Raw genomic sequence first — 12500 nt, 5'->3', positions numbered from 1 at the left:
GGACACACTAGTCTAAGTGAATAATAGTAGAGAAGAATATTTGGACAAGGTTGTAACCACCTGATTAATACCAGTAGTGACATGTTATTTACTATCAGTGGTTCAATGTGGAACACACTGAATGAATAAATAAAATCAACAAGCAATATGATAAAGCCGTGGGGGTTCGGCGATACCTTATCATTAGTCCCCTTGTTAGAAGATGTGACTATAATTTTAAAATCACAGAGCCTCATGCCCTTGGTACAGCGGCCTTCCCTTATGTCCACGCGATGTCGGACTGTCCCGTTCCAGACTCGGAGGTCGCTAGAAAGCGCGCGCAAAACCTGATAACATAGACGACGCACGCAGCGCGAGATAAGGCGCAGGTTTAAAATAGGCCACGAGAGCCCAGCACACCGACATGCAGGACTACGGGGCAGTCGACTGGTCTGAATTGTTATTTTTGTTAAAGAATGTTAACAAGTATGACGTAAACTGGATTAAGTTTATTCAAACCCAACTGCTCCATGATTTTTTTTCTCCTCTAGCATATTTGATTAACCTCAACAGGTGAGTCACTTCATTACGGAGAGTTCAGTCAGGTGAGTCACTTCATTATGGAGAGTTCAGTCAGGCGAGTCACTTCATTACGGAGAGTTCAGTCAGGCGAGTCACTTTATTACTGAGAGTTCAGTCAGGCGAGTCACTTCATTACTGAAACTTCAGTCAGGCGAGTCACTTCATTACTGAGAGTTCAGTCAGGTGAGTCACTTCATTACTGAGAGTCACTTCAGTCAGGTGAATCATTTCATTACTGAAAGTGCAGTCAGGTGAGTCACTTCATTACTAAAAGTTCAGTCAGGTGAGTCACTTCATTACTGAGAGTTCAGTCAGGTGAGTCACTTTATTAATGAAAGGTCAGTCAGGTGAGTCACTTTATTAATGAAAGGTCAGTCAGGTGAGTCACTTCATTACTGAGAGTTCAGTCAGGTGAGTCACTTCATTACTGAGAGTTCAGTCAGGTGAGTCACCATTACTGAGAGTTCAGTCAGGCGAGTCACTTCATTACTGAAAGTTCAGTCAGGCGAGTCACTTCATTACTGAAAGTTCAGTCAGGTGAGTCACCATTACTGAGAGTTCAGTCAGGTGAGTCACTTCATTACTAAAAGTTCAGTCAGGTGAGTCACTTCATTACTGAGAGTTCAGTCAGGTGAGTCACTTCATTACTAAAAGTTCAGTCAGGTGAGTCACTTCAGTCAGGTGAGTCATTTCATTACTAAGAGTTCTGTCAGGGTAGTCACCAGTCTGATTCAGCGCTGCTTTGTGCTCTGCTTCTGAGATGTTGTTGCTATGTTTCATCTGACAGGGAGCCAGATTAAAAGAATAAATAAATAAAAAATTGCATACTGTTTTTAAAATTATTTTTATTTTCCTAATGTAAGGTAATGGATTACCAAAGGGCTACTTAATTTTAAAATTCTAAAATTACAGATATATTTCACATTGTATCACATTCGCCTTTTTGCTGAAAGTGCAGTATAGCGTCTTCTAGAATTATTTGCATCGTTTTATAATAACACTATCCTCAGTTATTATGGCAGAATAATTAGAATCTTGTTGTAATATTGCTAATAAGACTTTCAGTGATTTCAGATTAAATCTGTTATGATTTATGGACCATTCCTCTTTACCATCTCATTATCCTCCAGGTTTATGGTTAGGGGTTAGGGGTTCAGTCAGGCGAGTCACTTCATTACGGAGAGTTCAGTCAGGCGAGTCACTTCATTACTGAGAGTTCAGTCAGGCGAGTCACTTCATTACTGAAACTTCAGTCAGGCGAGTCACTTCATTACTGAGAGTTCAGTCAGGTGAGTCACTTCATTACTGAGAGTCACTTCAGTCAGGTGAATCATTTCATTACTGAAAGTGCAGTCAGGTGAGTCACTTCATTACTAAAAGTTCAGTCAGGTGAGTCACTTCATTACTGAGAGTTCAGTCAGGTGAGTCACTTTATTAATGAAAGGTCAGTCAGGTGAGTCACTTTATTAATGAAAGGTCAGTCAGGTGAGTCACTTCATTACTGAGAGTTCAGTCAGGTGAGTCACTTCATTACTGAGAGTTCAGTCAGGTGAGTCACCATTACTGAGAGTTCAGTCAGGCGAGTCACTTCATTACTGAAAGTTCAGTCAGGCGAGTCACTTCATTACTGAAAGTTCAGTCAGGTGAGTCACCATTACTGAGAGTTCAGTCAGGTGAGTCACTTCATTACTAAAAGTTCAGTCAGGTGAGTCACTTCATTACTGAGAGTTCAGTCAGGTGAGTCACTTCATTACTAAAAGTTCAGTCAGGTGAGTCACTTCAGTCAGGTGAGTCATTTCATTACTAAGAGTTCTGTCAGGGTAGTCACCAGTCTGATTCAGCGCTGCTTTGTGCTCTGCTTCTGAGATGTTGTTGCTATGTTTCATCTGACAGGGAGCCAGATTAAAAGAATAAATAAATAAAAAATTGCATACTGTTTTTAAAATTATTTTTATTTTCCTAATGTAAGGTAATGGATTACCAAAGGGCTACTTAATTTTAAAATTCTAAAATTACAGATATATTTCACATTGTATCACATTCGCCTTTTTGCTGAAAGTGCAGTATAGCGTCTTCTAGAATTATTTGCATCGTTTTATAATAACACTATCCTCAGTTATTATGGCAGAATAATTAGAATCTTGTTGTAATATTGCTAATAAGACTTTCAGTGATTTCAGATTAAATCTGTTATGATTTATGGACCATTCCTCTTTACCATCTCATTATCCTCCAGGTTTATGGTTAGGGGTTAGGGGTTATAGCTAGGGTTAGGGGTTAGGGGATAGGGTTAGCATTAGGGGTTAGAGGGTATGGTTAGGGTTAGAGGCTGGAGGTAGGATTAGGAGTAGATTTAAGATTAGGAGTTAGGGGTTAGGGATTAGGGTTAGTGGCCTTCTTTTAGCTCCAGCAGAGGCAGAGATCCACTGCCCTGTAGAGTTTAATTTCAGGACACCCTGATTAACTGGATGGGGTGACATTAGTTATGGCGCTGAACTCTGCTGGACAGTCGATGGTCAGGAGTGCAGTAAGGCATTCACAGGTTTTACAGACTGAAACTGAAATATGAATCACAAGTATTGCAAATGTATTGGATCAATTTTTCAAAAATGTTTGACCAATTTATCTATCTATACACACACACACATATATATATATATATAGAGAGAGAGAGAGAGAGAGAGAGAGAGAGAGAGAGAGAGAGAGAGAGAGATTCAACATTGTAGTAAAGTATACTGAGTTTCCAGAGAAACAGAATGTTTCGGACAGAGGTCCTTCATCAGCTGTGTAAGCAAAGTGCTTCTCTTTGATGTCTGGACTTCTGTCCAAAACATTCTGTTTATTCAGAAACTCTGTGTACTTTGAATATCTCTACATCTCTTACACTGCACTTACTCACCTGGACTCTTCTTTGGACATATACATTCTGTTGGTTTACATTGTTACTGTGCCTAATTTTCTAATACTTCTAATAATTCTAATATTGTCTAATATTGTCATTGTTTTCTCCAGGGCAGTGTACTTCATAGCAGTGTGTTTCCTGCAGAACCTCAGCCTGCTCTCATTACTGATTGGTTAAGATTGCTTCACTCTGATTGGATGGGTCTTACACTCTGTCGCTGGCTATGTGATAACCCACATGAATCACAGAACATCCCATTATCATCCTCACCTTTCCTTCCCCTGTCTGTGGTGCCACCAGTCCGATTGGCTATTCTACTGGACATGCCTCCTGTTGCCCCTGGAGATTTGAGGTCACAGTGGAGCCCGACACATAGATCTCCTAACTTGTGTGTGTGTGCATCAGGGACAAGTGTTTGTCGGCCCCGAGTGGAGCGGAGCAGTGATGCGGCTCAGAGTGCGGTGGGGGTGAGCACAGGGCTGCACGTCTGGCAGATTTGCTGGGAGGAGGGACAGAGAGGCAGCCACGCCCTTGTGGGTGTTTCCACTGGGAAATGCTTGCTACAGATGTCAGGCTACACTGCCCTGGTGGGCGGGGACTCGTGTTCCTGGGGATGGGAACTGTCGACCTGTCAGCTCTGGCATGGTGGTGAGAAGGTGGGTATGTACCCTGCGGGCGGGGCCCGGCAGAGCCTGAAGGTCCCAGAGCGTGTGCTGGTGGTTGTAGATGCAGATGCTGGGATGCTGGGATACGTGATAGGTGACTGCTTCCTGGGAGAGGCTTTCAGGGACCTTCCATCAGGGGCAGAGCTTTTCCCAGCTGTTAGCTGTGTTTGGGGTGGAGCTACAATACACCTCCGCTATCTTAATGGCCTGAAGCGTGAGTACGATATCATACTATCGTCAAAAGCCAAAATTCAGTAATAAATGATGCAAGGATATCAGTTTTAGTTTCACAGCTTTCATATTAACAGATTTAATTTGTGTCAGAAAATGTGATTCTGGCTAGACCAAAATAAACTGTTAAACAAAATAAACACTGTTGGTATTTTGGGTGCATGTAAATATAGTGTCTCATTTAAATGTTCAACAGTCACAATTAACTATATTTTTTATTTTTAAGCGTATACATGAAAATGTGTCAAATCTGTTTCAGGTGAAGCTCCATCTCTACTTTCACTGAGTCGTCTGACTGTCCGTCAGTCCCTGGGGTGGGACAAAGGTACTCAGACTCAATGTCCAGCCCTTCCATTGTCTCTAGAGCGCCTCCTTTTGGCCAGTGACAGAACCTGCAGCATTAATGAGCGTAAAACCCTTCTCTGACTAAACTGTGGTTGTTAGCATAGTTCCACTTCCAGACTATTTCTGCAGGTCTATATTTTTCAAGCCACATTTGCTATGATACACACTTGTTCTGTCTTATTTTGTAATATATTTAATATTATTAAAACATTCTTAGTATTATTATTTATTTTATATTACAAACATTTATTTCCAAACAATAAACAATGTTTAGGTATAATGGCTCTGCTTCTGCTTCTGTTTTACATCAGAAGGCAAAAGGTTAATATCACACCACATGGGGTGGAGCTAATGACAGGGACTATGGTAGCCAAGGAAATAACACATCTGTTTGTGTTATTAATGTAAACAGATGTGTCATTAACACAAACAAATGTGTTATTAATGTAAACAGATGTGTCATTAACACAAACAGATGTGTTATTAATGGAAACAGATGTGTCATTATGCAAACAGATGTGTCATTAATGTAAACAGATGTGTCATTAATGCAAACATGTGTTATTAATGTAAACAGATGCGTCATTAATGCAAACAGATGTGTCATTAATGCAAACAGATGTGTTATTAATGTAAACAGATGTGTCTAACACAAACAGATGTGTTATTAATGGAAACAGATGTGTCATTAATGCAAACAGATGTTATTAATGGAAACAGATGTGTCATTAACACAAACAGATGTGTCATTAATGTAAACAGATGTGTCATTAATGCAAACAGATGTCATTAACGCAAACAGATGTGTCATTAATGTAAACAGATGTGTCATTAATGCAAACAGATGTGTTATTAATGTAAACAGATGTGTCATTAATGCAAACATATGTGTTATTAATGTAAATGAATGCCATTAATGTAAACAGATGTGTCATTAACACAAACAGATGTGTTATTAATGTAAACAGATGTCATTAACACAAACAGATGTGTTATTAATGTAAACAGATGTGTCAACGCAAACAGATGTTATTAATGTAAACATGTGTCATTAACGCAAACAGATGTGTCATTAATGTAAACAGATGTGTCATTAACGCAAACAGATGTGTCATTAATGCAAACAGATGTGTTATTAATGTAAACAGATGTGTCATTAATGCAAACATGTGTTATTAATGTAAATGAATGTCATTAATGTAAACAGATGTGTCATTAACACAAACAGATGTGTTATTAATGTAAACAGATGTGTTATTAGTGTAAATGGATGTCATTAACGTAAACAGATGTCATTAACACAAACAGATGTGTTATTAATGTAAACAGATGTGTCAATGCAAACAGATGTGTTATTAATGTAAACAGATGTGTCATTAACACAAACAGATGTGTTATTAATGTAAACAGATGTCATTAATGTAAACATGTGTTATTAATGTAAACAGATATGTCAGTAATGCAGTGTCCTTTAGCATTAAAACGCTCGCCACTGGTAAAGACAAATCCTTAATTCTGATGGTCTGACGTTGTTCAACACACTGATCAGAGAGCCTTCTCTTGGTTTCGCCAGTGTAAGGCTGATTACATTTGTTAGAGTAACACTGTAGACAAACTCCCACAGTGATGATGAGGAGGATCATTTTATTTTATTTTAGGGTCTGTGTTAATAAACTGACATGTAGCACATCTAGAGTGGTTGCAGGCTACAGTACCACAGTTATCATCTGAGTGGTCATTCATCTCACTCTTGACGAGCACGTCTCTGATGTTTTTGTCTCATCTGTAGGAGATTAGTGGAAGATCCTGAAGTATTCCAGTATAATATCAGCTACTTTTTTATTTGTAGGATTATAAATCAGCACCAAGGGGATTTGTGTAGTCTGACATAATGCAAACACAACAACTACGACCTCCTCAGGAAACCCATACATCTTCATTCTCACTGCAAATGCATTTAAGTCTAAGTATCTGTGAGTAAGGGATGGAGTTTTTTCAGGCCTTGGAACGTGATTCTGCAGTTACTGCAATCTTCTCCAGATATTTGAAGCACTTTGCTTGTACAGCTGATGAAGGACCTCTGTCCAAAACACCCTGCTTCGCTGGTTCAGTTCGTGCTGAATTAGAGACATAAGCAGTGTGAGATACAGTGCAGGGAGATACCGTGCAGGGGAGATACTGTGCAGGGGAGATACTGTGCAGGGAGATACCATGCAGGGGAGACTGGAGGGAGCAGGACCACTTCTTGGAGCAAAGCAGACCAGATACTGGAATAATGGACTGAAAAGTTAGAAACATCCTGAGTGTGTGCGTGTGTGAAACCTGCATGTCCACGTCACATCCACGGGCAGAAACGACAGCAGGTTGTCCAGGATTACCAGAAATGCTGTATTTTCAGACGGTGAGTTCAGTGAGTTCTGAAAGGAGACGGGCAGATCTTGGTGCAGAAAGGAATGTGTACATGTATTAGCTCTGTAATGTAATAATCTATCAATAATCTATTAATCTATGAATATTCTATCACCTAACACCCTCCAAGGACAGAGCACTGCCACAGCTAGACAAATTCAAATCATCAATCAAAGCAATACTCCTTACACACACACACACTCACACACACACACACACACACACACACACTCACACACACACACTCACACACACACACACACACACTCACACACACACACTCACTCACACACACTCACTCACACACACACACACACACACACACACACACACACACACACACACACACACACACACACACACACACAGCTGAAGACTGGGGGCCTGAAATGGTGATGTGGTACAGGATGACTGCTTTTTCTTAGATAGACACTGAACCTCAAGACATTATGAAGCATTAAAATGCCATAATAAATAAAATTATGCTTTTATTAATTTTTCTATTTGAACTGTATTTATTTTGAGGTGTGGGGAGAGAATGACAGGAAGAGAGATGGAGAAAGAGAGGAAGAGAAACTAGAAGTTGATCTGATTTTAGAACTCTGTGTTAGCTGCGTATGATGAGTATAGAGATTTGCAGCCCCTACTGGAGGACTTCCTAGGTGTATTCTGACTCTTTCCATCTCTGGTCTAGACACATAATGCATGTTGCCATTTTTTGCCACAAGAGGTCACTGAAAAAACACAATTTTTCTTGTTTGCTTGTTTGTTTGTTTATTTTGTAATTAACTAGGTCTGTAAATTAAGAATTAGTGAACTGTACTGTCTGATTTGAAAGGATGCCATTTTCCCTTAAAACAACACTTATCGGAGAAAAATAAAATACAAATAAGCACCAAACACACATTTTTTTAGATCAAAGGTTAATGTTAGGGCATTAGGGGTTAGGATATTAGGGATTAGCACATTAGGGGTTAGGGCATTAAAGGTTATGGTTAGGATATTAGAGGTTAGACATTAGGAGTTAGTGCATTAGGGGTTAGGATATTAGGGGTTAGGGATAGGGATAGGATATTAGGGGTTAGGGCATTAGGGGTTAGGGTTGGGGTTAGGACATTAGTTGTTACGGCATTAAGGGTTAGGGATAGGGTATTAGGAGTTAGGGTATTAGGGGTTAGGGTTAGGATATTAGGGGTTAGGGCATTAGGGGTTAGGGTATTAGGGGTTAGGGCATTAGGGGTTAGGGTTAGGATATTAGGGGTTAGGGCATTAGGGGTTAGGGTATTAGGGGTTAGGGCATTAGGGGTTAGGGTATTAGGGATAGGGTATTAGGGGTTAGGGTATTAGGGTTAGGATATTAGGGGTTAGGGTTAGGATATTAGGGGTTAGGGTATTAGGGGTTAGGGTATTAGGGATAGGGTATTAGGGGTTAGGGTATTAGGGGTTAGGGTTAGGATATTAGGAGTTAGGGCATTAGGGGTTAGGGTTAGGGCATTAGGGGTTAGGGTATTAGGGGTTAGGGTTAGGGATAGGGTATTAGGGGTTAGGGTATTAGGGGTTAGGGCATTAAGGGTTAGGGCATAAGGGGTTAGGGTATTAGGGGTTAGGGTTAGGATATTGGGGTTAGGGCATTAAGGGTTAGGGATAGGGTATTAGGGGTTAGGGTATTAGGGATAGGGTATTAGGGGTTAGGGTTAGGATATTGGGGTTAGGGCATTAAGGGTTAGGGTTAGGGATAGGGTATTAGGGGTTAGGGTTAGGGATAGGGTATTAGGGGTTAGGGCATTAGGGGTTAGGGTTAGGGATAGGGTATTAGGGGTTAGGGCATTAGGGGTTAGGGTTAGGGATAGGGTATTAGGGGTTAGGGCATTAGGGGTTAGGGTTAGGGTATTAGGGGTTAGGGCATTAAGGGTTAGGGTTAGGGATAGGGTATTAGGGGTTAGGGTTAGGGATAGGGTATTAGGGGTTAGGGCATTAGGGGTTAGGGTTAGGGATAGGGTATTAGGGGTTAGGGCATTAGGGGTTAGGGTTAGGGATAGGGTATTAGGGGTTAGGGCATTAGGGGTTAGGGTTAGGGATAGGGTATTAGGGGTTAGGGCATTAGGGGTTAGGGTTAGGGATAGGGTATTAGGGGTTAGGGCATTAAGGGTTAGGGTTAGGGATAGGGTATTAGGGGTTAGGGTTAGGGATAGGGTATTAGGGGTTAGGGCATTAGGGGTTAGGGTTAGGGATAGGGTATTAGGGGTTAGGGCATTAGGGGTTAGGGTTAGGGTATTAGGGGTTAGGGCATTAAGGGTTAGGGTTAGGGATAGGGTATTAGGGGTTAGGGTTAGGGATAGGGTATTAGGGGTTAGGGCATTAGGGGTTAGGGTTAGGGATAGGGTATTAGGGGTTAGGGCATTAGGGGTTAGGGTTAGGGATAGGGTATTAGGGGTTAGGGTTAGGGATAGGGTATTAGGGGTTAGGGCATTAGGGGTTAGGGTTAGGGATAGGGTATTAGGGGTTAGGGTTAGGGATAGGGTATTAGGGGTTAGGGCATTAGGGGTTAGGGTTAGGGATAGGGTATTAGGGGTTAGGGCATTAGGGGTTAGGGTGCAGTGAGACAGGAAGGGCAGGACAACACAGGATAACAGACAGACATGCAGGAGGATGTGCACATCTCAGGACCCCCCCAGCACACACACACATTCCTAAAGTTATTTGTAATAACAATAATTAACAACAACAATAATTGTTATTATGATTAGGGATTAGTGTATTAGATGTTAGGGTATAATAATAATAATAATAATAATAATAATAATAATAATAATAACAATTGCTTAGTACATTTTAAAACAGTTTACAAAGTCCTTTACAGAAAATAATAATGAGAAGATAATGAGATACATTAAAAAAAAAGGTGCAAATGGGAAGCACGTAATGTTTTAACAAGTTATATATCCGAGTATGATTGGTTAATCTAACTTGTCATTTATCATTTGAACGTATTTGTGGCAATCGTCGAGTGTTTCTCGTGCCTGACAGAACGCGCGCCTTACAGTGTGCGCTGTCAGTCACAGCTCAGAAGCGCGCGTGGCTGGATTAAGGAGGCGTGGCTACGTGCGAGCGGCCACGCTGCCGATTTGCTGAAGAAAGCGCGTGCAGCGCGGCCGGTGCTGGGGCGTTTGGAGCGGTTGCGCAGAGGTGGGGGATGGGTGCGTAACGGCCGCAGCGCACGCGCGCACACTTGCTCACAGCCCCTGCGCGTTTTACCGCAGTATCGCAGGATTAGTGCGCGCGCTGCGGCACTCACCAGGATCGGAAGAGGGAGAAAACAAACCGATAAACCGCGAGGCCAAGCGACGCTCTCCGCCGGGTCCTGATTTATCATTTAACTGCAGCACTAAACGCGCCGCCAGTGTTCTCTCATCGTTTTTACTGCTACCGAGCGGCGGGATCTCCCTCCGGCCGCACACCGACTCCTGCTGCACTAGCGCTCAGTCTGCCCGTTATCCGTCAAGTGCGCGTCGTTACCGCCGTGAGCGAAACCCCCTGACATGGCCAAGCACGAGGACAAAGCGGAATCGGGAGACTGGAAGGAATTCTTCTGGAATCCGCGGACACGAGAGTTGCTGGGCAGAACCGCGAGCAGCTGGGGTATGTTCTAAAGCATTTTTGTGCTGATAGGCACGTGCGTGGCACCGGTCCGTCCGAGCATGGATTGACGATGTTGCACCCTGCTAGAGACTCCGCGCGCGCTGCTGTCAGATAAAGAGATGCGGCACTACATCCATCCGGTTATGTAATTCCCCCGGAGCGCCGCAGCGTTCCCGTATGTAACGGCTCGGGTTCCAGGGCTGCACCCGCACCTCTCACCCCACTCATTTCAGTCTTAACGGAAGCTGCACCGGGCGGAATTGGGCACCGGTGCCTACACTAACCTGAGAATGATCCGATGTTATTTAATTAATTCTCACCAGAAGCAGTTGCGCAGTGCGTGCGGTTATGTGTGCGCGAGTGTGTGTGTTAGAGGGAACACGCAAAGGCCTGGGATGGTGTTGCGGATTACAGCAAACCTGTCTCTGCTTCCGTGGGCGCGCATGAACTGGTTGACACAGATGGCAGTGTGGTAAAGATGTACAGTATGTGATGTGTAATATGAAGAACACCCGGCAGGTCTTCTCTCTGCTGCAGACGGTGCTTGCGCAGCTCTGCATACGCCCATAATAAATAGAACACGCGCGCGCGCGCATCATGCACGGTCATTTGTTCTCAACAACTGACAAGGCAGATTGGCTACAAGCCGCGTGCAAGGTTATCCGGTGACAGCAGACGGCCTGTGCTCGTGCGCCATTGTGGTGATGCTCACGTGATATGACGTTATTTCCCGCATCTGCCGAGCAGCCGTATATTATATAATAGTATATTATCATCGGCCCCACACGGAACGGTCTGTATTTGAGACAGCAGTGTACAGCAAATGTGTATGTGTGGGTGTTCGTGTGTGCATGTGCCATACATAGACATTAACACATCTAAGATGTGTAATAAAATAATGTGTGCGTATGTTTGTGTCCAGGCATCCAGGGACAACGTCTTTTTCATTTGTGTCATAACTCTGCGCCAAATATGTGACACCAGCTGCAGCACAATAATGATGTCACCCAAAGAATGACTATGTGGAGGAGGGGCTAGGCAATCATAACACCGCATTTGTGTGTGAGTGAGTGACCATGCTCACCTGTGTGAGTTTGAGTGACCATGCTCGTGTGTGAGTGACCTTACTCATGTGTGTGCATGAGTGACCTTGCTCACGTGTGTGCGTGAGTGACCATGCTCACGTGTGTGTAAGTGATGTAGGGATGATGGAGGGATATCGATGGTAAGGGTTTAAAGAGAAAGAAGATTACTAACAGGCTGACATTTGGTCAGTGGAGGGATAGAGGGATGGAATGGAGTGGAAGAAACAGGAAGCAGAAAAGCACAACTAGGTCTCTCTCTCTCTCTCTCTCTCTCTCTCTCTCTCGCGCACACGTGCGCACGCACTGCTCACTCAAAGCCAGTGTTTCATTACTCATTTACTTATTATCAAGACAGGTAACAGTCACTAAAATAATTTCCAGGTCCCGTTAGCTGCAGAGGTCACGAGGTTGGGGTTAGGGCTGTACAATGTTAAACTTGCAGGCGGTTCTGTTTGATCTGCACATTACGAGCTCCTACTGGGAGCTGAACTAATTCTGCAGGTTGTGCAGCAGAGATCCTGAAAGCAATGAGTGGAGTGTAAAGATAGATGTGGACTACAGAAGAACCGTAACACCCTAAACCTAACACCCCAACCCTAACACCCTAACATTATCACCCTAACACCCCAACCGTATCACCCTAACACCCTAACCCTAACACCC

At 42.9% G+C, this 12500-nt stretch overlaps 2 protein-coding genes across 2 annotated transcripts in view; both read left to right on the top strand.

Annotated features, from left to right (window-relative positions):
- The first annotated feature begins 3046 nt into the window (after positions 1–3046).
- LOC113568065 (SPRY domain-containing SOCS box protein 2) lies at positions 3047–6163 on the top strand. Its single transcript, XM_026996237.3, has 3 exons — positions 3047–3076; positions 3574–4342; positions 4619–6163. Exons 1-3 carry the CDS (start codon positions 3047–3049, stop codon positions 4783–4785), a joined length of 966 nt encoding a protein of 321 aa, XP_026852038.2. The 3' UTR covers positions 4786–6163.
- Positions 6164–10288: 4125 nt separating this feature from the next.
- The window catches only part of atp1b2a (ATPase Na+/K+ transporting subunit beta 2a), a 33522-nt gene continuing 31310 nt past the window's right edge, over positions 10289–12500 (top strand). The window contains exon 1 of the mRNA XM_035521524.2: positions 10289–10752. Within this exon, the coding sequence (XP_035377417.1) occupies positions 10653–10752 (100 nt within the window). The 5' untranslated portion in view covers positions 10289–10652. The remainder of the gene's footprint in view (positions 10753–12500) is intronic.

This window comes from Electrophorus electricus, chromosome 21, assembly GCF_041902795.1.
Source record: "Electrophorus electricus isolate QZ-2024a chromosome 21, ASM4190279v1, whole genome shotgun sequence".
Classification (NCBI taxonomy): Eukaryota; Metazoa; Chordata; class Actinopteri; order Gymnotiformes; family Gymnotidae; genus Electrophorus; species Electrophorus electricus.
Note: the sequence above shows the minus strand (reverse complement) of the source record. Positions and strands in the feature narration are given on the sequence as shown.

Excerpts from the sequence above, each read along its gene's own strand:
- LOC113568065 (XM_026996237.3), top strand. The coding sequence starts at position 3,047 with ATGGCGCTGAACTCTGCTGGACAGTCGATG. Across the intron at positions 3,077-3,573 it reads ACTCTGCTGGACAGTCGATG|GGCAGTGTACTTCATAGCAG; the intron begins GTCAGGAGTGCA and ends TGTTTTCTCCAG. Across the intron at positions 4,343-4,618 it reads CTATCTTAATGGCCTGAAGC|GTGAAGCTCCATCTCTACTT; the intron begins GTGAGTACGATA and ends AATCTGTTTCAG.